General features: G+C 40.7%; 2 protein-coding genes across 2 annotated transcripts in view; one reads left to right on the top strand and one right to left on the bottom strand.

Annotated features, from left to right (window-relative positions):
* The window catches only part of LOC135221252 (uncharacterized), a 291,718-nt gene that overhangs the window by 265,738 nt on the left and 2,352 nt on the right, over window positions 1–23,628 (top strand). The window contains exons 2-3 of the mRNA XM_064259067.1: window positions 950–1,064; window positions 21,149–21,334. Of these exons, the coding sequence (XP_064115137.1) occupies window positions 960–1,064; window positions 21,149–21,334 (291 nt within the window). The 5' untranslated portion in view covers window positions 950–959. The remainder of the gene's footprint in view (window positions 1–949; window positions 1,065–21,148; window positions 21,335–23,628) is intronic.
* Window positions 1–23,628, bottom strand: part of LOC135220785 (probable ATP-dependent RNA helicase DDX27) — a 173,608-nt gene that overhangs the window by 149,172 nt on the left and 808 nt on the right. The gene's annotated exons all lie outside the window — the stretch shown is intronic.

The raw sequence follows: 23,628 nt of genomic DNA, 5'->3' as shown, positions 1-23,628 counted from the left end.
TATGATTGACGTTGAGAGGGCAGGTGTGAACCCGGCCCGTGAGGCACCGGGCTACCAGCGGTGGGCTGGTAACTAGGCAATGAGGGTGTTTGCCAGGAGATTGGCAACACTGATTGTTTATTTTAACCAAAGATTTGGTAAATTTTTAATAAATGAGGGTTCGGGCTGGTAAGTGACCAGGAATTATTCAGGTGTTCAAGTAGGTATTACAATATTAGTTTTACAATAAAAACTTCATTTCCGTGCACATACATTGGCAAGGTTGAGACGATGCAGAGGAAGCCATAATAACACAAGCAAAATAGCAAAAACGGGCAAAAAACTGGGTAAATCACCATGAGTAAGTAACTGTGACTCTCACCCAGGCAGTTAAGAAAAGACTGAATGCGGTAGTGTGTGTGTGCGGTCTTTACCAGTTTTCACCCGATATACGCTCACGTTGCCAGATCTCACAGATTACTTGCGTTTCAATCTCTTGATGTTTAACTGGATCCAGCTAGGGCACTAGAAAATTATCCTATTGTCAAGACCGAAGTTTGTAGCTATGAAAAATACAAATTGTCTTAGAAAATTTGTCATTTTTCTGCAGTTTTGGTAAGTTGATGTAGTTAGACCCATCTTGCTTTTTGCATGAAGGAATAGCTTTTATTTTGGTGAAATTTTTTGCATTAAACTTTTGAGGTATGAACAACTAAAATTTTCCCCCAGTTTTTTATATTGAAGTTAGTACAGATATATGAAGGGTCAGTGGGCAGTTGTATTTCATGCTGCTGTATAGTATTTGATTCAACCTGTGGAAGAGCCACTTGAAGTTATTCCCAAGGCACTGCTTCACTTTTAAAACTTGTACTTTCAGGTCTCTTTATTTTGCTTCACAGAAATGGGGCCTGTTCCCTGAGTATTATGTATGTTACCTGCCACATTTCTTCACAATATAATTTTTTTTAACAGGTATAGTAATGGAAACTCAGCGCAAATGTGATGGGGAGTATGGCCCTGGAACAATTGAGTCTGATGATGAAATTGAAAATTACTCTGGGTCAGGTTCTGACAGTGAAGATGAGGTGAGACAGACTATTTGTATTTTCAGTGGATGCAAAATTTTAATATATTATATTTGTACTTTTTTCTGTTCATCTCACTTTAATTCTTTATGCCAATATTTAGATTGTTTTTGTCACAAACCTATTATTTTTAATTGCTTAAATGCACCACAGCTTTGTTTCTGTATCTTGCTCCACACTAAGGCAAATAATGCACATTGGCCATCTGCACATCTGAGCCTTGAAGTGCGACCATCAGCATGAAGCATGATTCTGAGTGTACTGGCCATCTGTGCAGACCCTTTGACTTTCTCTGTTTTGCTACTCATGTAACTTTTTTCCCCATACATGCTCCCTGCCAATGTGGTCATGGTTTTATTCCTTACAATCTCCCTGGTGGTGCCTTATTCTAAAATTTCAGTGAACTTACTCAGTAATTATATAGCTAAAAGTTTCTACAAATCGGCCATTAGAATTTTGAAATTGTTCCAATACGTTATACAAACCATTGGTCCTTTAACAATAGGAAGTAACTAGCGGCAGCTGGAATGGTCGTAAGCTTCGAACAAGGGAGTTCAGTAGTTAATTGCTTGTCCGACAGTGCGCGCGCAGCGCGACTGGGAGGAGAAGAATCACTTTTGCTTTCGGCCGTGTGGTGTGAGGACGTTGTTCGCCATCGCTCTCTGCCCGCCTTATCGTCGTTTGCTTTCAGGATTTTTTTTTTTTCCCCCTTACTTTGTGTGCGTGTAAAAGTGAACTGTAAGTACGCATATTCATTTTTCATATATGTACACTTTGTTTATTTACGATTATGGATCAAGGATCGATGTAATCTCCGCGCCTCCTATTACCCGACGACTGTGCCGGGGTTGAGGTTCGTAAATGTGGAAAATTGAGAGTTGTTCCAACACGGCATACAAACCTTCGGTCTCCCTTTTTACAATAGGAAGGTTACTAGCGGCAGCTGGATAGGTCGTAAGCTTTCGAACAAGGGGTTCGGTAGTTAACTGCTTGTCCGACAGGCGCGCTCGCGCGACTGGGATGTAAACAAATCACTTTTGCTTTCGGCCTCACAGCGAGTGGACGTGTGTGTTCTACGCTCTCTGCCCGCTTCTCGTCGTTTGCTTTCCTGGTTTTATGGTTGTGTTTTCTCTTTGTGTGAATCATTGTAAGTACAATCATTTCCTTATTTTTCATCATTAATTGTGATAAAGTGATCGATTATGGATTCTCCACGCCCCGCTACTCTCCGGAGATTGTGCCCGGGTACCGAAGGGCGTAAATGCGGAAAATTCCGCTCGTTCCCAGAGATCGATCCCCATATTTTGTGTGTGCTCGGTGTCGGGGGCATGAGTGGTACCCGCGCCGAGCCCTGTGAAGTTTGTATGTCTTGGTCGGAGGTGCGCAGTGGGGCTTGTACGAGGGTTAGGAAGAAGCGAAGGCCTACAAAGGAGTCGTCGGAGAGCTCTCCTGCGACTCCTTTGGTTACGGACACTTCGTCTTCTTTCCTGCCTCCTGCTCAGCTCCCACGTTTGGCGCCTTCCCCTGCGGGGGGGGGTTTCTAGGTCCTTCTCCTCACCCGATCTGTCGAGTGTGGAGGAGGGCGCGAGATACCCCGACGTTGAGTTGTACTCTGGGTCCTCTATCCGTTCGTCTACATCGCACGGACGGGTAGAGGATCCTGCTAATCACCCGACCTTTGCTTCCTCAGGTGCTGTTGCTGCGAAGGACGACCTTGGACAGGTGTGGGCATCGCTGGGTTTGCAGGGCGTGCCGAGTGTCCAGGGGCTGCTCTACCATCTTGCTGGCTCTGCTGCGGTCACGCATGCCACGGTGACCACCACTACCACGACCCTGTCGACCCCTGGCTATGCTTCACCCCCTCATCTGGTGTATTCCCCGCACGCGGTGTCTGTAACACCAACTCCATCGGTGCAGGGGCCGATCGCCAGTACCACGGGGAGTGTGATGCCGGCCGCTGGGTTTGCCGTGCTGCCTCGACCGGACTTCGTGTGCCCGAAGAGCTCGCCCCTGGACCTCCCGCCAGTTACCTAAGGATGTCGGTGTTGCCGGCTGGTCCGTCCACCTGGTCTGCCTGTACAGCCGTGCCGTACCTGCCGTACCTGCCCAGGCCCGCTGTTGAGTGACGTGATGATGCCGACTACCGCTGCTGTTCCTGTATCTGTTCCTGCCGTCTCCATTCCTGCTGTTCCTGTGATGCCTGCACCTGCTGATGTCGTTCCTGTTCATGGCGCCGCTGCTCCCGATGCCGATCTGTTCAGACAGGTGCGTCCGGGCCCTGTTGCTTCGGCAACAGCAGCCCCGGCTCCGCCCTGGATGACGGATTTGACATCGGTCCTGAGGAAGCTGACGAAGAAGAAGAGGAAGAGGAGGAAGGTGTCGTCGTCGTCTTCATCGTCTTCTTCGTCGTCGTCTTCATCGTCTTCTTCGTCGTCGTCGTCGTCTGCTGCCTCTCCCCCTTCATCTTCTAAGGCTTCACAGCCTAAGAAGAAGAAGGTCGCCTCCTCCCCCCCTAAGAAATCTCCTTCGGGAACTTCTAAGGGCCCGTCTCGCTCCGGTGAGACGGGGGGTTCTTCCGCAAGGAAGAAGACTACGGGGACCAGAGGGGTGTCGGCTAACACCGGCACTTCCTCGCCTGCTGTTAGTGGTTCTGCCACGGCAGCTGTTACATAAAGTTTTATATATGAAAATGTGCGCAATTTCATGTAGAATACAACTAAAAATTATTGAAGGTTGTAGCTTTTCTCTTTTTTTGAAATATTTGCATATAAATCACGATAAATAGAAAAAAAACCACGTTCGGTCAAATTTGATTCTACCGAAATAGTTGAAAAACGCAATTGTAAGCTAAAACTCTTACAGCCTAGTAATATTCCGTCATTTTTCTGTTCATTTTGAAACAAATTTGAAGTCTCTAAAAAAACAATATTGTTGATTTATGGTGAATTTTTGAAAAATATATTTTACCTTCCACCCCTGCCGCACGCCGAGTTCGGGCCTGGGCCCGCAAGGTCCTTCCCGAAATACGTGGATCATCGCAATTATCCCTAAAATATTTGGCTCCTTTTCCATTATTAGCCTTTTTATAGAGTTTCATATATCAAAATGTGCGCAAAATTCATGAAGAATACAATAAAAAATAATTGAAGGTTGTAGCTTTTTCCATCTCTGAAATATGTGCATATAAAAAAAATTTATATATAAAAATTTCAACATTCGATCAAATTTAACTCGTCCGAAATGGTCGAAATCTGCAATTCTAATCTAAAACTCTTACAGTATCGTAATATTCAATCATTTGTCTTAATTTTGAAACAAATTGGAAGTCTCTAGAACAATATTTAGAATTACGGTGAATTTTTGAAAATAAAATTTTTTTACGTCCGCGGGCGTTAACGAATTCGTACATCATTTTGTGATAATATTTTTCCGGTGTTGCTTTTATTGTTTTACTATGTATTATATATCAAAAGGATTGTCATATAGTGTACAATACAACGAAAAAAAAATTAACTCGTTAGCTTTGACCGTTTTTGCACAGCGTGATTTGAATAAATTGTCTATGATTTTTTTTTTTTTTTTCGCTACCATATATCGCATTATTTACATATGATAATGATATTATTTTTCATTTCTGATGATTGCATACTAACTTCAGGCAATGAAAAAAAAATGAGCCAAAAAAATGAACTCTTAATCTTCAAACTAAGCGCACTGTGATTTTTCGAAAAAATTATTTTTTCCGCTTCCGCTCTCACTTCCAACCGGCGCCGGCATACAGGAGAGGTTTTGATTTTTAGGGCTTCGGCGTAAGAGGGTTAACTACCAAACTCCCTTGTTCGAAGCTTACAACCCGTTCAGCTGCCGCTAGTTACTTCCTATTGTTAAAGGACCTCATGTTTGTATAGTTAGGAAAAATGCAATTTCATACAATCAACTTACCTGTCAGATACATACATAGCTAAGACTCCGTCGTCCCCGACAGAAATTCAAATTTCGCGCCACTTGCTACAGGTAGGTCAGGTGATCTACCGGCCTGCCCTGGGTGGCAGGACTAGGAACCATTCCCGTTTTCTATCATATTTTCTGTCGCCGGTGGTATCAACATTGTTGTTACTACCTCCTGACTGGAATTCGCTTTTCAAGGCAATTGATCATCTTTATTGGACTTTTTTGGTGACGTACCTGGAATCGTTGTTTTGGGCATTCCGCTTACTGTGGACTGGATTTGGACTTTGCTTTGATTTTTCTTCAAGAATGTCTGATTCAGTGGTTGTGTGAGTGTGTGTGTGAATGTAGGCTGCAAGGTAGGATACCGAAGGCTTCGGTTGATCCTCACACTGTATGCCGTAAATGTAGAGGTTTTGACTGTTCTTTGACTAACACCTGTCATGAGTGTGAGAGGTTTAATGTTGAGGAATGGAAGACATCTAAACGTTCTTATCTGAAAGAAGTTAGAGAGGGATAGAGTGAGAAGGGCTGCATCTAAGAGTGCGGGTGTAGTTACCCAAGGACCTGTTGAGCCTATTAACGATTCTAACCCTTCTTTAAACTATGCATATGATTCTAATTCTGTATCAGGCCCTCCACAAGCTTTGCATTCAGATTCGGCCTCAGAAATCGCTGATCTGAAAGCTACACTTCAGAGGATGAAATCCAAAATGGCTGCCATGAAAGGTAAGGATTGTGATAGTGACACATTTAGTGAAGTGAGTGCCCCCAGTGTGGAGGGGGCGTCAGACCGTCTCTGCGACGCTCCCAGGCCTAGACCTCTTTCAAGCTCCCATGCCCAGAGGAGAAGAAAAGTCGAAAGCCTTACGGAGGTTGTGGAGAATTCCCCCCGGTCAGGCGTCCCTTCAGCAGGCTCTGTAGCTCGACAGACTGCTCAGGATCGCTATAGAAAAAAGCGTCCTCCGAGAGTGCTTCTCTTCGTCCGCTTCTCCCTCCCTCCAAACGAGGGTTGGGAAGGATTCGGACCTTTCCAGGCCCCTGAAAAGGCACTGGAAAGAACCTGTATTGGATTTCTAGCCCTGAACGCTTTTCTGAAGAAGCGCCTCACTCGATCAGGAAAGCTAAGAGGGTTTTGACATCTCCTGGATTGACAAAGCGCCTTCGAGGTCTCCCTCTCCCGTTGAAGAGGACGCCGGCGAGGCTTCCAAGAGGATTCTCTTAGCTGTCCAAGAACAGTTATCCGCCTTGGTAGGAGTTCTTTCGAAGGATCCTCCTCATAGGAAGGACGTGAGGCTTCCTGTCAAGAAGTCTCGTCTTCCTTCTCCCGCCAGGAGTGAGGCGTCTTCTAGGCGTGAGATGTCTCCTGATACTGAGTTTTACGCCAGATATGAAGCTCCAAACAAGCGCGAGGCGCCAGCCAAGCGCGAGTTTTCTATCAGACGAGAAGCGTCTTATAGAATTGAAGTGTCGGACAAGCGCGAGCAGCCTAACAGGCGCGAGGATTTAGCCAGACGTGAGATGTCTGCCAAGCGCGAGGCGCCAGCCAAGCGCGAGGATTCAGCCAGGCGCGAGGCGCCAGACAAGCGTCATCCAAACCAGGATGAAGCGCCAGAAAGGCGCAAGGCGCCAGCCAAGCGCGAGGAGCCAACCAGGCGCGAGACGTCTGCTTTGATTCATAGGGGCTCTGTACACGCTCTTAGCCCCTCTCCAATTAGGAGTTTGTCTCCCACAGAGAGAGAAATTGGGGAGGAAGACCCAGACTTGAAGTTGATTTCTCCTTCTGATCCTTTCTTGGAAGAAGACTCAGAAGACGAGACTCACGGCAGAGAAGGACTGTCTAACTACAAGGTTTTGACAGCTCTCCTTCTTCAGGAATACGGAGATTCCTTGACCCCTGCCGCTCCTCCTTCTCCACGCTCCCTTTTTTCATGCTCCAAGACGCCAAAGTCGTCGTCTTTTCTGAAGATGAGGCCGACGATTTCTATGAAGAGAGCTCTTCAGTCCCTGGATAGCTGGATGCTAACCAAAAAGGAGTTGGTTAGAACTGTGTTCTGCATGCCTCCCGCTAGACTTACAGGCAAGAGAGTTATTTGGTACCAGACTGGGGAGAATATGGGTCTCTCTCCCAGCTTCGGCTGAAGCTGACTTTTCCAGTCTGGTAGACACATCCAGGAGACATAGCCTACATAATGCACGAATAACTTGGGGTCTTTCGGAGCTGGATCATCTCCTCAAGGGACTCTTCCATGTTTTGGAAGTCTTCAACTTCCTGGATTGGTCTCTTGGGGTGATGGCCAAGAAGGCCCATGCCTTGGAAGGCCTCGATCCGGATGTACTCCTCTCGTTCTTGTCGTGTATTGACAAGGCGGTACAGGACGGCTCAGGGGAAGTCTCTTCTTTATTTGGAGCCGGTCTCTTGAAGAAGAGGTCTGTTTTTAGTGCTTTTCTGACAAAAGCAGTATCTCATTCTCAAAGGGCAGCATTGTTATTCGCTCCCAGGTCTGACTTTTTGTTCCCTTCGCAGTTGGTGAGGGACATTTCCCGTTCGCTGATGGAGAAAGCGACACAGGATCTTCTCCTTCAGTCGTCCAGGAAAAAGAAACCAGTGGGGGTGGGAGAGAAGAAAGGTGCTAATACGCCTCTGCAGCCCTTTCGAGGAGGTCCTCCCTCTAGAGCTCCCTCAAAAAGGAAAGCGACTGAGAGGAGAGGTAGAGCTTCTTTCCGTCCCTTTAAAAGGGGAAAGTGAAGCTGCGTTCCTCCAAACACCAGTAGGTGCCAGGCTCCGGGGATTTGCGGAAGCCTGGACACTCATCGATACAGACGCTTGGTCAGTGTCTGTTCTACAGAAAGGATACCTCATTCCTTTCCTGGACAATCCTCCCCTGACTTCAACTCCGCGGGAATTGTCCGCCAATTACAAGGACCCTGTGCTGAAAGATACTCTTCAACGAATGGTGGATCAGATGTGGGACAAGAGAGCAATAGAACTAGTGCTGGATCAAAGCTCCCCAGGGTTTTACAATCGCCTTTTCTTGGTTGCGAAAGCCTCGGGGGGCTGGAGACCAGTTCTAGACGTCATCGCTCTGAACAAATTTGTTCAGAAACAGAAGTTCTCCATGGAGCTTCTGCGTCAGTCCTTGCGGCTCTTCGCCAAGGGATTGGATGGCTTCTCTGGATCTCCAAGATGCCTATTTTCACGTCCCGATTCATCCTTCGTCGAAGAAGTACCTCCGTTTCATGACGGGGGGAAGGATCTTCCAATTCAGGGCCTTGTGTTTCGGCCTTTCCACTGCTCCTCAGGTCTTCACAAGCCTGATGAAAAATGTGGTGAGATGGCTTCACCTGAAAGGTATCAGTATCTCTCTGTACCTAGACGACTGACTCATCAGAGCAAAATCAGAGAGACAGTGTTTGGAGGACCTTGCTTTGACACTAAACCTGATCAAGACCTTAGGATTACTCGTGAACCTCGAGAAGTCCCAACTGATCCCCAGCCAGAACTTGGTCTATCTGGGGATTCAGATGGATTCTCGGGGTTTTCGAGTATTTCCTTCTCAAGAGAGACTAACGAGAGGCTTAGAGAAAGTCTCTCTCTTCTTAGGGAAAAAACGTACTTCGGCGAGGGAATGGTTGAGCCTTTTAGGGACCCTTTCCTCGCTCGAACAGTTCTTTCCTCTAGGAAGACTTCATCTCCGTCCTCTTCAGTTCTTCCTCAGAAGATCGTGGAACATGAAGACAGGACTTCTTTCGGACAGTTTTCCCATTCCAGGAATGATGAGACGCCACTTGGAATGGTGGTTGCCTCCACTGAAGGAGAACAAGGGTACTTCCCTAGAGACTCAGAACCCGAACCTTGTATTGTTTTCCGGCGTCGGAAAAAGGTTGGGGAGCAACCTTGGGAAAGAAAGAGGTGTCAGGCACCTGGAATGCACTTAAAGTGTCCTGGCACATAAATTGCAAAGAACTGTTTGCCGTACACCTGGCCCTAAAGAGCTTTGAGCCTTTAGTGACGAACAAGGTAGTCCAAATGAATGCGGACAACACAACCGCCCTTGCCTACATTCAAAAGCAAGGAGGGACACACTCGTATGCCCTATACGAACTCGCAAGAGACCTTCTTTTATGGACATCCCAGAGGAACATCTCCCTCTTGACGAGGTTTGTTCAAGGAGTAAGGAACGTGAGGGCAGACAGGCTGAGCAGGAGGAACCAGGTCCTTCACACCGAATGGACCCTCCACTCAGAAGTTTGTCGGAGTCTCTGGTCTCTTTGGGGGACTCCTCATGTGGACCTCTTTGCCACGTTCCTCTCAAAAAGACTGGAAGTCTTTTGCTCAGTAGTAGAAGACCCCAGAGCTCTAACAGTAGACGCCTTCCTTCTAGATTGGTCTCATGTAGACGTATACGCATTTCCCCCATTCAAGATTCTGGGGCAAGTGCTCAGGAAGTTTGTGACATTGAAGGGGACGAAAATGACCCTGATAGCCCCCTTTTGGCCAGCTCAAGAGTGGTTCACGGAGGTGCTGGAGTGGATGGTAGACTTCCCCAGATCCCTCCCACAAAGGATGGATCTTCTCAGACAACCACATTTCGAGAGGTTTCATCAAAACCTCCCCGCTCTCGCTCTGACTGCCTTTCGACTATCGAAAGACTTGTCAGAGCGAGAGGCTTTTCTCGCAAGGCTGCAAGCTCGATCGCTAGAGCCCGGAGAACTTCCACTATCCGAGTTTACCAGTCTAAGTGGGAAGTATTTAGGTGGTGCAAGTCGAAGAAGTTGTCCTCTCCTAGTACCTCTGTAACAGAAATCGCCGACTTTCTGTTATTCTTGAGAGAGGAATCTCGTCTCTCCGTAGCCACTATAAAGGGCTATAGGAGTATGCTTTCGGCCGTCTTTAGAAATAGAGGCCTAGATCTGGCAAATAATAGAGATCTACACAATCTGATTAGATCCTTTGAGACCATTAAGTCTAAGAATACATCTCCCCCTAACTGGAACCTCGACGTGGTCCTGAAGTTCTTGTCCTCGGGAAGATTCGAACCTCTGCATATGGCCTCGTTTCGTGACCTAACGAGAAAATGTTTGTTTCTTTTGTCACTGGCGACAGCTAAGAGTTAGTGAAACTGCACGCCCTTAGTGATAAAGTGGATTCAAACTAGACTCAGCCATCTGTTCATTCAAAGCTTTATTTCTGGTGAAGAATGAAAATCCTTCGAATCCCTGGCCGAGAAACTTTGAAGTTAAAGGCTTATCGGGTCTCGCCGGCAGGGAAACTGAGAGGTCTCTTTGCCCAGTAAGGGCTCTAAAGTTTTACATGCAGAGAAAGAAACAGTTGGGAGGTTCTAGACAAGGTCTCTGGTGCTTGGTGAAGGATCCTTCAAGACCTATGTCCAAAAATGCTTTAGCCTTTTTTGTTAGGAACGTCATTACCGACTCTCATAAGGCTTGCACGGATGACTCTTTGAAACTCCTGAGAGTAAGAGCTCATGAGGTGAGAGCAGTAGCTACGTCTCTCTCTTTTCAGAGAAATGTCACTAAAGAATATCTTGGAAGCGACATATTGGAGGTGTAATTCAGTGTTTGCTTCTCACTATTTAAAAGGACGTTTCGTGTGACCTACGAGAAATGTTTTTCTTTATGGTCCTTTCGTGTCTGCGGCACAATCCTGGGTACAGGAGCTAACACCAATCCTTTAAATGATGCATAAGTCTAATAGATATGTTCTAGACTTTCTGCTGAGCAGGTGCAGGTGCCGCACGGGCGGCCAGTCACTTTCGTTCAGTAAGGAACTCTTGTGATATCTTTTATTAGATGAGTATCATCAAAATTTTTTTTTGAAAATTGATGTGTGCGTGTGTAATTTGGTTTTGAGTTATGGTTGTTGTGAAGATTTGGGGTTTTGGATAACTCGAGCAATATTATACTAACATGGTGGTTAGGATCAGGTGGTCGGGATTGGTTGTGTGCTCCTTCATAAGGTGTGTTGTCATATAAGTGGATCAGCACCCATTGACAAAGACAAAGCCCTTTCAGGCTCTGCCGGGTAAGTGGATAAGACCCTTTCGGCAGACCCACAAGAACTCTTGGCCATAGATCACATATCTGGCTAAAGTTTCTTGAGGTGATGCAGACTCCTGGGCTACAGCCACAAAGTCTACCACCTATCAGGTAGGAACCAAGGTTTTTGTACCTACAACATATGTTGTTTACCTGTCTATTCCAGAAATAGCTGTCTCTTACCCTCCACCGAAGGGTGCCAATCAGCTATGTATATATCTGACAGGTAAGTTGATTGTATGAAAATGATATTGTTATGATACAATAAAGTTTCATACATACTTACCTGGCAGATATATACGATTAGGGCCCACCCAGCCTCCCCGCAAGGAGACAGGTGGAAGAGAGAAAATATGATAGAAAACGGGAATGGTTCCTAGTCCTGCCACCCAGGGCAGGGCGGTAGATCACCTGACCTACCTGTAGCGAGTGGCGCGAAATTTGAATTTCTGTCGGGGACGACGGAGTCTTAGCTATGTATATATCTGCCAGGTAAGTATGTATGAAACTTTATTGTATCATAACAATATCATTTTTTGACAAATTGTCATATTTGTGAGTTGCACTATTTCCAGCAGCTAGGTAACAAGCCCCACCCACTTTTGCGACTAGAGAGGAACAACCAGCAAACGTGGCCTCAGTTTGTTTCTGCCGGCTGATGGTTGTGGTTCAATAGTTTCAGTGGCTGGGAATGTGTTGGGATACTGTTCATGGCCTTTTGGACCTCCCCCTCAAAACAGAACAGAATAAGGAAAAACCTCAAAAGGTTCCTGACATAGCCCATTGTTTCCAGACAGCATTTAGAACGTACGATGGGTCCTTCAAACTGGAACAAATCTAATGAAAACATCTTGAAAATATAGCATAGTATAGCATAGTCAATCCACAAAACCTAATCAGAAAATGTGCTGCATGCAACATTCCGACCCATCCACAGTGTGCTGAGGTAATACAAGATTTGAGAAAAGATACAAGAATTTTTTGTTCAACATGTCTATCATGGATAGACAATGTTATTAAATCAAGATTGAATGTACAAATAGTTGAGGATGAAGAAGAAGAGGAAGAAGGAAGAATAAGAAGAGGAAAACGGAAGAGAAGTAAACAAAAATGAAATGACAGAAAAAAATAAGGAAAAAAACCAAAGAACAAGATAAAAGTATGGATGCAGAGATACTCATTGATACTACATATGAGGCAATAAAGCAGCATACCTACGAAGAAATAAATTCTTACGATATGACAACAGAAAAGCAAATCCCGAAGAGGCTCTACCCAGATCTATACAATGACGGGAAAGAGGAAAAAATAGACAAGAAAGACAAAATCTGCAACCTTTTGAAAAGAGGGAATTGCAGATTTGGAGAAAGATGTTACTACAAACATCCTAAGATATGTCAAAACTATGAAATATAAGTCATATCACATTTCCGTGATTCATATACATATATCGAGCTACAATGTCCTTTAATATCTAATTCGCTCTACCTCGGAATTAATATATTTTCATATATGCTTAACCGAAGGGGTATTTTTTCTCGATAATAGATTTGCCTGGACCAGGGCGCGAACCTATGATCCTTTCAAACCCAGGAACGTCAGTGAAGCTTTTCCTACTACACCACCGCGAGAGGTTAAAAGTTCATGTCGCCTCTCACCCTCATATACCTTTCGTGCGCAGGTAATTAGTTTTTGGTTTTGGAGACAACATCACCCACCTCGACTCCGTAGTGTTTGTAGTGCTTTTGACAGCACGTAGCCAATCTAAAGTCATATCACATTTCCGTGATTCATATACATATATCGAGCTACAATGTCCTTTAATATCTAATTCGCTCTACCTCGGAATTAATATATTTTCATATATGCTTAACCGAAGGGGAATTTTTTCTCGATAATAGATTTGCCTGGACCAGGGCGCGAACCTATGGATCCTTTCAAACCCAGGAACGTCATTTGAAGCTTTTTCCTACTACACCACCCCCGCGGAGAGGTTAAAAGTTCATGTCGCCTCTCACCTCATATACCCTTTCGTGCGCAGGTAATTAGTTTGGTTTGGAGACAACATCAACCCACCTCGACTCCGGTAGTGTTTGTAGTGCTTTTGACAGCACGTAGCCAATCTATAAGTCATATCACATTTCCGTGATTCATATACATATATCGAGCTACAATGTCCTTTAATATCTAATTCGCTCTACCTCGGAATTAATATATTTTCATATATGCTTAACCGAAGGGAATTTTTTCTCGATAATAGATTTGCCTGGACCAGGGCGCGAACCTATGGATCCTTTCAAACCCAGGCAAATCTATTATCGAGAAAAAATTCCCCTTCGGTTAAGCATATATGAAAATATATTAATTCCGAGGTAGAGCGAATTAGATATTAAGGACATTGTAGCTCGATATATGTATATGAATCACGGAAATGTGATATGACTTATAGATTGGCTACGTGCTGTCAAAAGCACTACAAACACTACCGGAGTCGAGGTGGGTTGATGTTGTCTCCAAACCCAACTAATTACCTGCGCACGAAGGTATATGAGGGTGAGGATGGCGACATGAACTTTTAACCTCTCGCGGTGGTGTAGTAGGAAAGCTTCACTGACGTTCCGTGGGCCTTTGAAAGGAAATCCATAGGTTCGCGACCCAATGGTCCAGGCGGAATCTATTATCGAGAAAACATTCCCCTTACGGTTAAGCATATATGAAAATATATTAATTCCTGAGGTAGAGCGAATTAGATAATTAAAGGACATTGTAGCTCGATATATGTATATGAATCACGGAAAGGAAATGTTGATATGACTTATAGATTGGCTACGTGCTGTCAAAAGCACTACAAACACTACCGGAGTCGAGGTGGGTTGATGTTCAAACCACTAAACTAACCTGCGCAACGAAAGGTAATATGAGGGTGAGAGGCCGACATGAACTTTTAACCTCGTCGCGTGGTGTAGTATAGCTTCATGACGGGTTCCTGTTGAAAGGATCCTAGGTTCGCCGGCCCTGGGCCAGGCAAATGTAATATCGAGAAAAAATTCCCCACTCGGTAAAGCAATTATGAAAATATATTAATTCCGAGGTGGAGCGAATAGTATTAAAGGACATTGTAGCTCGATTATATGTAATGAATCACGGAAATGTGATTGACTTTAAGATTGGGCCCCTGGGACGTGCTTCCAAAGCCATAAAAACAAACACCATGAGTCCGAGGTGGGTTGATGGTTGTTCTCCAAACCAACTAATGACCTGCCCGCACGAAAGGTATATGATGGGTGAGGAGGCGAAACATAAACTAACTTCATCGCGGTGGTGTAGTAGGAAAAAGCTTTCACTTGACTTCCCTTGGTTTGAAAGGATCCAGGTTCGCGCCCTGGTCCAGGCAAATCTTTATCGAGGAAAAAAATCCCCTTTTCGGTTAAGCAATATTGAATTATTATTAATTCCGATGGTAGAGCGAATTAGATATTGAAATTATTAAAAGGACATTGTAGCTCGATATATGTATATGAATCACGGAAATGGATATGACTTATAGATGGTACGTGCTGGTCAAAAGCACTACAAACACTACCGGAGTCGAGGGTGGGTGTGTTGTCTCCAAACCAACTAATTTTTACCTGCGCACGAAAGGTATATGAGGGTGAGAGGCGACATGAACTTTTAACCTCTCGCTGGTGGGTGTAGTAGGAAAAGCTTCACTGACGTTCCTTTGGGTTTGAAAGGGATCCATAGGGTTCGCGCCCTGGTCCAGGGCAAAATCTATTATCGAGAAAAAATTCCCCTTCGTTAAGCATATTGAAAATATATAATCCGAGGTAGAAGCGAATTAGATATTGATATTAAGGACATTGTAGCTCGATATAGTATATGAATAACGGAAATGTGATATGACTTATAGATTGGCTACGTGCTGTCAAAAGCACTACAAACACTACCGGAGTCGAGGTGGGTTGATGTTGTCTCCAAACCAACTAATTACCTGCGCACGAAAGGTATATGAGGGTGAGAGGCGACATGAACTTTTAACCTCTCGCGTGGTGTAGTAGGAAAAGCTTCACTGACGTTCCTGGGTTTGTAAAGGATCCATAGGTTCGCGCCCTGGTCCAGGCAAAATCATTATCGAGAAAAATTCCCCTTCGGTTAAGCATATATGAAAATATATTAATTCCGAGGTAGAGCGAATTAGATATTAAAGGACATTGTAGCTCGATATATACTATGAAATATATGGTAAATGTGCATACTTAGATGGATATGGGGATGATTGCAGAGATCTGCATCCAAAAATATGTAAAAACCTAAAAGAAGGAAAAGGATGTAAGTTCGACAAAAAAATGCAAATATAGCACCCTGTAGCCATGAATCATAATCAAATAAATAACCAACCAAGTAATAAAATCCAAAATAAGAAAGAAACAAATAAAGAGAGAAATCAAGAATATCAGGTAAAAGAGAAAAGCAAACCACCAATGAGATATGCAGAGGTGTCAGCAAAAAATTTCAAAGCATCAGCTCCGAAATTCTACTCAAGAGATAATAACTGTATTTATTATGCAAGAGGATATTGCAGAAACGGAGAAAATTGCAGATTAAGACACAAAATGAATAATTATGATGAAGGAAGATCAAAATATTATGGAAAAGTTGGATTTTTTAATGTCAGAATTTCTGGAAATGAAAAAAAGAACAACATACCAGAACAGGAAAGACATGGGAGATTCCTTATTACTACCAGTATTAAATGAAGGAGAAAACACGCAAACCATCATAGTGATGAATGCGCAGGGTTTAGTTACGAGTAACTCAAAAAGAAAAATAGAGTACTTAGAAGAACTAACCCAAAATGAAAAGAAAATAGATATAATGAATATAAGTGAAACCTGGTATTCCCAAGAGACTGGGAATGATGATCAAATAAAAGGGTTCCAAACTTATAAGATCAGAGAAAAAATAGGAAATCAAGGGGGAACCGCAATATATGGGAAAGACAAAAAACAAGGAAAATATATGAGAAATATAGTAACTCAGAATGTGAACTAATAGCGGTAGAATTTGAATCTGAAAAATTGATGAACATAGTAATATATAGACCTCCTAATACTAAAGAGTTTGACTTAATAATTGAAAAAATTGGATGATATATGTAGAAATCACAAGGACTGGACTATTCTCCTATCTGGTGACTTCAACTTTCCTTCGTTAGAATGGAAAGAAACGAATAGGAGATTGTGGTTGTACTTATACATATAAAAAAGAGAGTAATAGTAGTGCAGAAGATAAGAGGCAATTTGAAAAGCTATTAGATATGCTACTAGAATACAACATTCAACAAATAAATCACCTGCCAACAAGAAAGGAAAATACTTTAGACCTAGTATTTGTGAACGAGATGAATTATGTTAAAGAAATAATAGTTTATAATGCGAATATTTCAGACCATAATGTCATAGAATTAAACAGTTCATTCCAAAGCAAGTGAAAATAGAGATAAGCAAGAAATGAAAAAGTGGGAAGGATATGGAAAATACAACTTCTACAGTAAAAATATAAAATGGTCAGAAATTAATGAAGAATTAAACAAAGATTGGATAACATTTTCGTAAGTGATGACATAAGGGTAAATACGGAGATATTATATAAAATATTGGAGAAAATAGTGGAAAAATATATACCGAAGAAGAAAAGTAAACATCATTCATGCATACCAAGAGACAGAAGGATCTTGTTCCAGAAAATCAGAAAGTGGAAAAAAGGTCTTGCAAAAGAAAAAAATGCATGGAAAGTTATAGAACTAAAAAGTAAGATAGAAAATGCAGAACAAAAGATTATACAATCAAAAGAAAATGAAAAACGGGTGGACTTGGAAGAAAAAACCCTATTAAATATCAAGCAAAACCCCAAGCTATTATACTCATAGGCGAAGAAGATGAATAAAAGAAGAATAGAAATAGGCCCTCTGAGAATTGAAGGGAGATTAACGAATGAAAAAAAGGAAAATTTGCAACATACTGGCAGAACGATATAAGAGAGAATTCACCCCTAGAATAGATAATGAAGATAATGATATAGAAGTAAGGGATGAAAATAGTGAATATTTAGCTGACATAGATATTAATGAAGCTGATATTGTGCAGGCTATTAATGAAATTAAAAATGGAGCTGCTGCAGGGCCTGATGGAATTCCTGCTATTTTGTTAAAGAAAGTAGTTCATTCTATCGCAAAGCCACTTGCAATATTATTAAGACAAAGTGTAGATACAGGCAAGATTTATGATGAGCACAAATTAGCATATATACCCCTACTTTCAAAAGTGGATCAAGACTAGCAGGCAAGTAATTATAGGCCTGTGAGTCTAACACACATATTATGAAAGTGTATGAAAGGGTAATAAGAAAGAAAAATATTATGAAACATTTAATAAAAATAATTTGTTTAATAAAGGACAACATGGTTTCGTACCCGGAAAAAGTACACAAACCCAACTGTTAGTCCACCGTGAGAACTAATATTCAAAAATATGAAAAGCGGAAATAAAGAAACAGATGTGGTTTATTTAGACTTTGCAAAAGCTTTGATAAAGTAGACCATAATATATTAGCGGAAGAAAATTAGAAAACACAATATCGTGGATAAAGTAGGAAGATGGTTAAAAGAATTTTTTACACAACAGAAAAACAGATAGTTATTGCAAACGACGAGAAATCGGATGAAGTCAAGGTAATATCCGGTGTGCCGCAAGGTACGGTGTTAGCTGCAATACTGTTTGTTATTATGATTGAAGACATAGACAATAATGTGAAGGATTCGGTAGTGAGTAGTTTCGCAGACTGACCACAAGAATAAGTAGAGAAATTATTCTTGTGATGAAGATAGGAACGCTCTACAAAGAGACCTTAACAAAGTATATGATTGGGCAGAGGTAAATAGGATGGTATTTAACTCTGATAAATTTGAATCAATAAATTATGGAGACAGAGAAAGAAAGCTATATGCATATAAGGGACCTAATAATGAGACCATCACAAATAAGGAAGCAGTTAAAGACCTTGGTGTGATGATGAATAGGAACATGTTATGCAATGATCAAATAGCAACTCTGTTGGCAAAATGTAAAGCAAAAATGGGAATGTTGTTACGGCACTTCAAAACAAGAAAAGCTGAACACATGATTATGCTTTATAAAACATATGTTCGTAGTCCACTTGAATATTGCAATATGATATGGTACCCACACTATCAAAAGGATATTGCACAAATAGAGAGTGTACAAAGGTCCTTTACAGCTAGAATAGAAGAAGTTAAGGACCTAGACTACTGGGAAAGACTACAATTCTTAAAATTATATAGTCTAGAAAGGAGAAGAGAACGCTACATGATAATTCAGGCATGGAAACAGATAGAAGGAATAGCAGAAAATATCATGGAACTAAAAATATCAGAAAGAGCAAGCAGAGGTAGATTAATAGTGCCCAAAAATATACCAGGAAAAATAGGAAAAATAAAGAAACACAGGACATTAATCCACTACGCACCAGCATCGATAATGCGCGTCTATTCAATGCGTTGCCAGCTCATCTGAGGAATATATCAGGAGTGAGCGTAGATGTGTTTAAGAATAAGCTCGACAAATATCTAAACTGCATCCCAGACCATCCAAGATTGGAAGATGCAAAATATACCGGAAGATGTACTAGCAACTCTCTGGTAGACATTAGAGGTGCCTCACACTGAGGGACCTGGGGCAACCCGAACAAGATGTAAGGTCTGTAAGGTCTGAGATGAGAGATTTTTATGGTACATATATGCGTAATATGTTTATTAATATTTTCAAATAATAATAATAATAACTGTAATTACAAAAATCATATGTGAAAGTATTTTACAAATACTACGATAATCTCTCTCTCTCTCTCTCTCTCTCTCTCTCTCTCTCTCTCTCTCTCTCTCTCTCTCATCTCTCGCTCTCCTCTCTCTCTCTCTCTCTCTCTCTTAAAGCGATGTATGAATATAAATTCATTAAAGAAAATACTAAAGTGAATTAGCAAGATTTTAGTTTATAAATAAAAAGAATTACGTAAGAAGAATGAAAGAAAATGCTCATTACCCCGCATCTCTCTCTCAGAATTCCAGTAGCAAGCCGAGTTGGCTGGGGTCCAACCAACAACTGTGCTGCCATATCTTACGATAATGCACTCTCTCTCTCTCTTTTACTGAGATGAGAGAATTTCTATGGTACATGTGTATGTTTATTAATATTTTTGCATAATAATAATAATAGTAATATAACTATATTCAAAATTCATATGTGATAGTATTTTAAAGAAGTACAATAATCTATCCACTTCACTCTTTTAAATAAGGACAACCCTCTCTCTCTCTCTCTCTCTCTCTCTCTCTCTCTCCCTCTCTCTCCATCTCTCTCTCTCTCTCTCTCTCTCTCTCTGCTATTGGCTGTTTATATATTTCTAATGGTAAAATGTTTAAGATTACTTTAAAATGATATTAATAATACCAATTCAATGGTATATTTGATGTAGGATAATACTTTAAATAGACATTTGGTATTTGTGACTTCACATTTCCATTGTTCCACTGTAAAAAGAAAATGGATGTCTCAAATAGTAACAGTATGAAAGAAAACGTGCATGACTGAATACTTATGGGGGACTGAATTATTTTCACATACGTAACTAAGTCATTCAGTACGTACATAGTATGTATTTATGTATAAACATAAAATGTAAGATTTACTTTAAAATAGTATTAATAATATTTCAAAGATTAATATGAACCATAATAGGATATTTTATGTATATTTGATGAAGGATGGTCTTTAAGGGATACTTTGGTATTTGCATGTTTAGGATAGGGGTTTATGAGCATTTTTAGAGGGGGTTCCAAACATTCGCGTATTTTAACTATTCGCGGGGGGGTCTGGTACACATCCCCCGCGAATATGGGGGGACCACTGTATACCTTTTTCCTCCATTGTCCCAGATTTTGAAGGTTTTGAGCAAACTCCTAACCTTCAAAGGAACAACTTACCTAATGGCCCCAAGTTGGCCAAACATGCATTGGTTCCTATTACTTCAACAACAGGCGAAGAGATCAATTCCACTACCGTCTGCTGTACTATCCCAGAAAGTAGGAGAGAAAGTCATTTACGCATCCTCTTTTCTAAGCCGAGATTTTCACGTGTGGATTTTTAAAAAAATAATCTACCGTCAAAACTACTCACCCAATATTGCTAGGTACCTAGTGCGAAAACTATGGACATCATCTATCTGGCAATACCAGTCTGTATGGAAAAAATGGTTAGATGATATCCATACTGAGAACCCAATTGAGATTTCTGTAGGAACACTTCTAAATTTTCTTATATATCTGTTACAGTTCCCATATCTGCACCAGACCCTTTCTTCCTACATGAATTGGTGGTAATGGAATAGGAAAAAAAGAGAGAATTTTGTCATGGGAAGACCTTTTGCACAAATTCACAAACCAAATTTTTTCATGGGAAGACCTTTTGCACTAATTCACAAACCAAATTTTTTCATGGGAAGACCTTTTGCACAAATTCACAAACCAATTTTGACCAAGTGTTTAACACATGCAATAGAATTGGCCAAATTTTTTTCTTCCTTCCTATATAAGCAAGTGCGCACATACACATATAAACGCAGTTTGTTTTCACTTCCTAAGTTGCTGCCTGCCTTTGTTACCAATGTGTAACATTATTTTAAAAATGTATAAATCTGTGATACTGATAGATTCTGGTTAGAATTGTTAAATGGTTGATAGTTATTCAGCAGTGCAAGATAATCAAAGTTATCTTGCACCGCTGAATCAAAGTTATTTGATAGAGTGATTCATAGAAATTCAGGTGCCTGTAAGATGGGTATAAAAGGATTTCTTGAAAATGTAGCCAAAGATATTTTGTTAAATTAATTTTACCTTTTAAATACTGTAAAAATTAATTTTACCTTTTAAATACTGTAAATGGCTAGGGTAAATCTATGTAAGTTTTTTTCCAAGTTTAACAACTATTGCATTTTCTTTCCGTCAGATTAAGCAACGTCAAAAGATGGGTGGAGTGAAAGATTTCTTCCAAGACTTTGATTTTGTAGAAACTGTAAAGGACTATCATCGAGATTCATGGGAGGATGTTCTGGAATACATCAAAACACCTAGAGAAAGAGATGTTTCTGCAAGGATTGCAAGAATCCGTCAAGAGGAGCTCAAGAAAGAAAAGGTAAGCTTTCCATTCTAAAATCTTCAAGGTTAAGACCTCATATGTTTGGGATTAGGTTTTGGCTGAAAATTATCTAGCTCTTTTGTAGACAGAATTCTAATTTACTGAAATTTAACAGTGGTCTTGTCACTTAACCCTTAAACGCCGAAGCGGTAAAAATAAAAAACTCCCCCGAATTCCGGAGCCGGTTTTGAGTGAGCGCGGAAGCGGAAAAAATAATTTTTTCAAAAAATCACAGCGCGCTTAGTTTTGAAGATTAAGAGTTCATTTTTGGCTCCTTTTTTTGTCATTGCCTGAAATTTAGTATGCAATCATCAGAAATGAAAAATAATATCATTATCATATGTAAATAATGCGATATATGGTAGCGAAAAAAAAAAAATCATACATAATTGTATTAAAATCACGCTGTGCAAAAAACGGTAAAAGCTAACGAGTTTCTTTTTTTTCGTTGTATTGTACACTAAATTGCAATCATTTTGATATATAATACATTGTAAAACAATAAAAGCAACACCGGAAAAATATTATCACAAAATTATGTACGAATTCATAAGGCGCAGACGTAAAAAATTGTTTTTTTAAAAAAAATTCACCATAAATCTAAATATTGTTCTAGAGACTTCCAATTTGTTTCAAAATGAATACAAATGATTGAATATTACGATACTGTAAGAGTTTTAGCTTACATTTGCGTATTTCTACCATTTCGGTAGAGTCAAAGTTGACCGAACGTGGTTTTTTTTCTATTTACTGTGATTTATATGCAAATATTCAAAAATGAGAAAAAGCTACAACCTTCAAATATTTTTCCTTTTATTTTAACATGAAATTGCGCACATTTTCATATATAAAACTCTATGAAATGCCTAATATGAAACGGAGCAAATTTTCCGAGAATTCGATGTACGCAATTCGGAGATTTATGGCGGAGAATCCGCGCGCGGAGGGAAGGAAATATTTTTTCATAAATTCACCATAAATCGAAATATTGTGCTAGAGACTTCAAATTTGTTGCAAAATGAAGGTAAATGATTGAATATTACTAAAATATAAGAGTTTTAGCTTACAATTGCGTTTTTCGACCATTTCGGTAGAGTCAAAGTTGACGAACGTGTGTTTTTTTTTTTTATTTATCGTGATTTATATGCCAATATTTCGAAAAGGAGAAAAGCTATAACCTTCAATTATTTTTCGTTGTATTCTACATGAAATTGCGCACATTTTCATATATAAAACTTTATGTAACGGCTAATTTAAAATGGTGCAAACATTACCACAATCGCACGTATGATTTTTTCGGAAGAGTTACCGCACGGACGTAAGGAAAATGTTATTTTTTTCATAAATTCACCATAAATAGAAATATTGTGCTAGAGACTTCCAATTTGTTACAAAATGAAGGTAAATGATTGAATATTACTAAAATATAAGAGTTTTAGCTTACAATTGCGTTTTTCGACCATTTCGGTAGAGTCAAATTGACCGAAGGTTGAAAATTTTGTCACTTATCATTTTTTATATGAAAATATTTCAAAACTGATAGAAAGCTACAACCATGGGTTGTTTTTAGTTGTATTGTGCATGAAATTGCGCACATTTCTATATATAAAACTTTATGTAACGGCTAATTTTAAAATAGTGCAAACATTACCACAATCGCATGTATGATTTTTTTCGGAAGAGTTACCGCGCGGACGTAAGGAAAAAGTTTTTTCATAAATTCACCATAAATCGAAATATTGTGCTAGAGACTTCCAATTTGTTGCAAAATTAAGGTAAATAGTTGAATATTACTACAATATAAGCGTTTTAGCTTACAATTGCGTTTTTTTCGACCATTTCGGTAGAGTCAAAGTTGACCGAAGGTTGAAATTTTGGCACTTATTGTGTATTCTAAATAAAATTGAAATTGCGCACATTTTCATATATAATACTTCATGTAACGGATAATTTAAAACGGTGCAAAAATTATGTCAAAGTGACGAAATAATTTTTGAGATTTGTCACTGATACTTTTTAGTGTGATTAGAAAGAAATTCGCGCTTGCGCGCCTGCGTAACGATTGTAAACAAAACAACGCCTTGATCCGTGAACTCCCTGCATCCCCCAAGGCGCGTGATACAAAAGTTTTCGGCTGGTAGGCCTATAAGTATTTTTCCGCGAATTTTTAAAAAAACTTTTTTGAGCCGACGTATGGTACGTCCATTCGGAAATCGGGGGAGATTTTGACTTGACGTTTAATACGTCCATTCGGCGTTTAAGGGTTAATCAAAACAAGAAACTTGTTTTGT

Source organism: Macrobrachium nipponense, chromosome 2, assembly GCF_015104395.2.
Source record: "Macrobrachium nipponense isolate FS-2020 chromosome 2, ASM1510439v2, whole genome shotgun sequence".
NCBI lineage: Eukaryota > Metazoa > Arthropoda > Malacostraca > Decapoda > Palaemonidae > Macrobrachium > Macrobrachium nipponense.
This window is presented reverse-complemented; position numbering and strand designations above follow the sequence as displayed.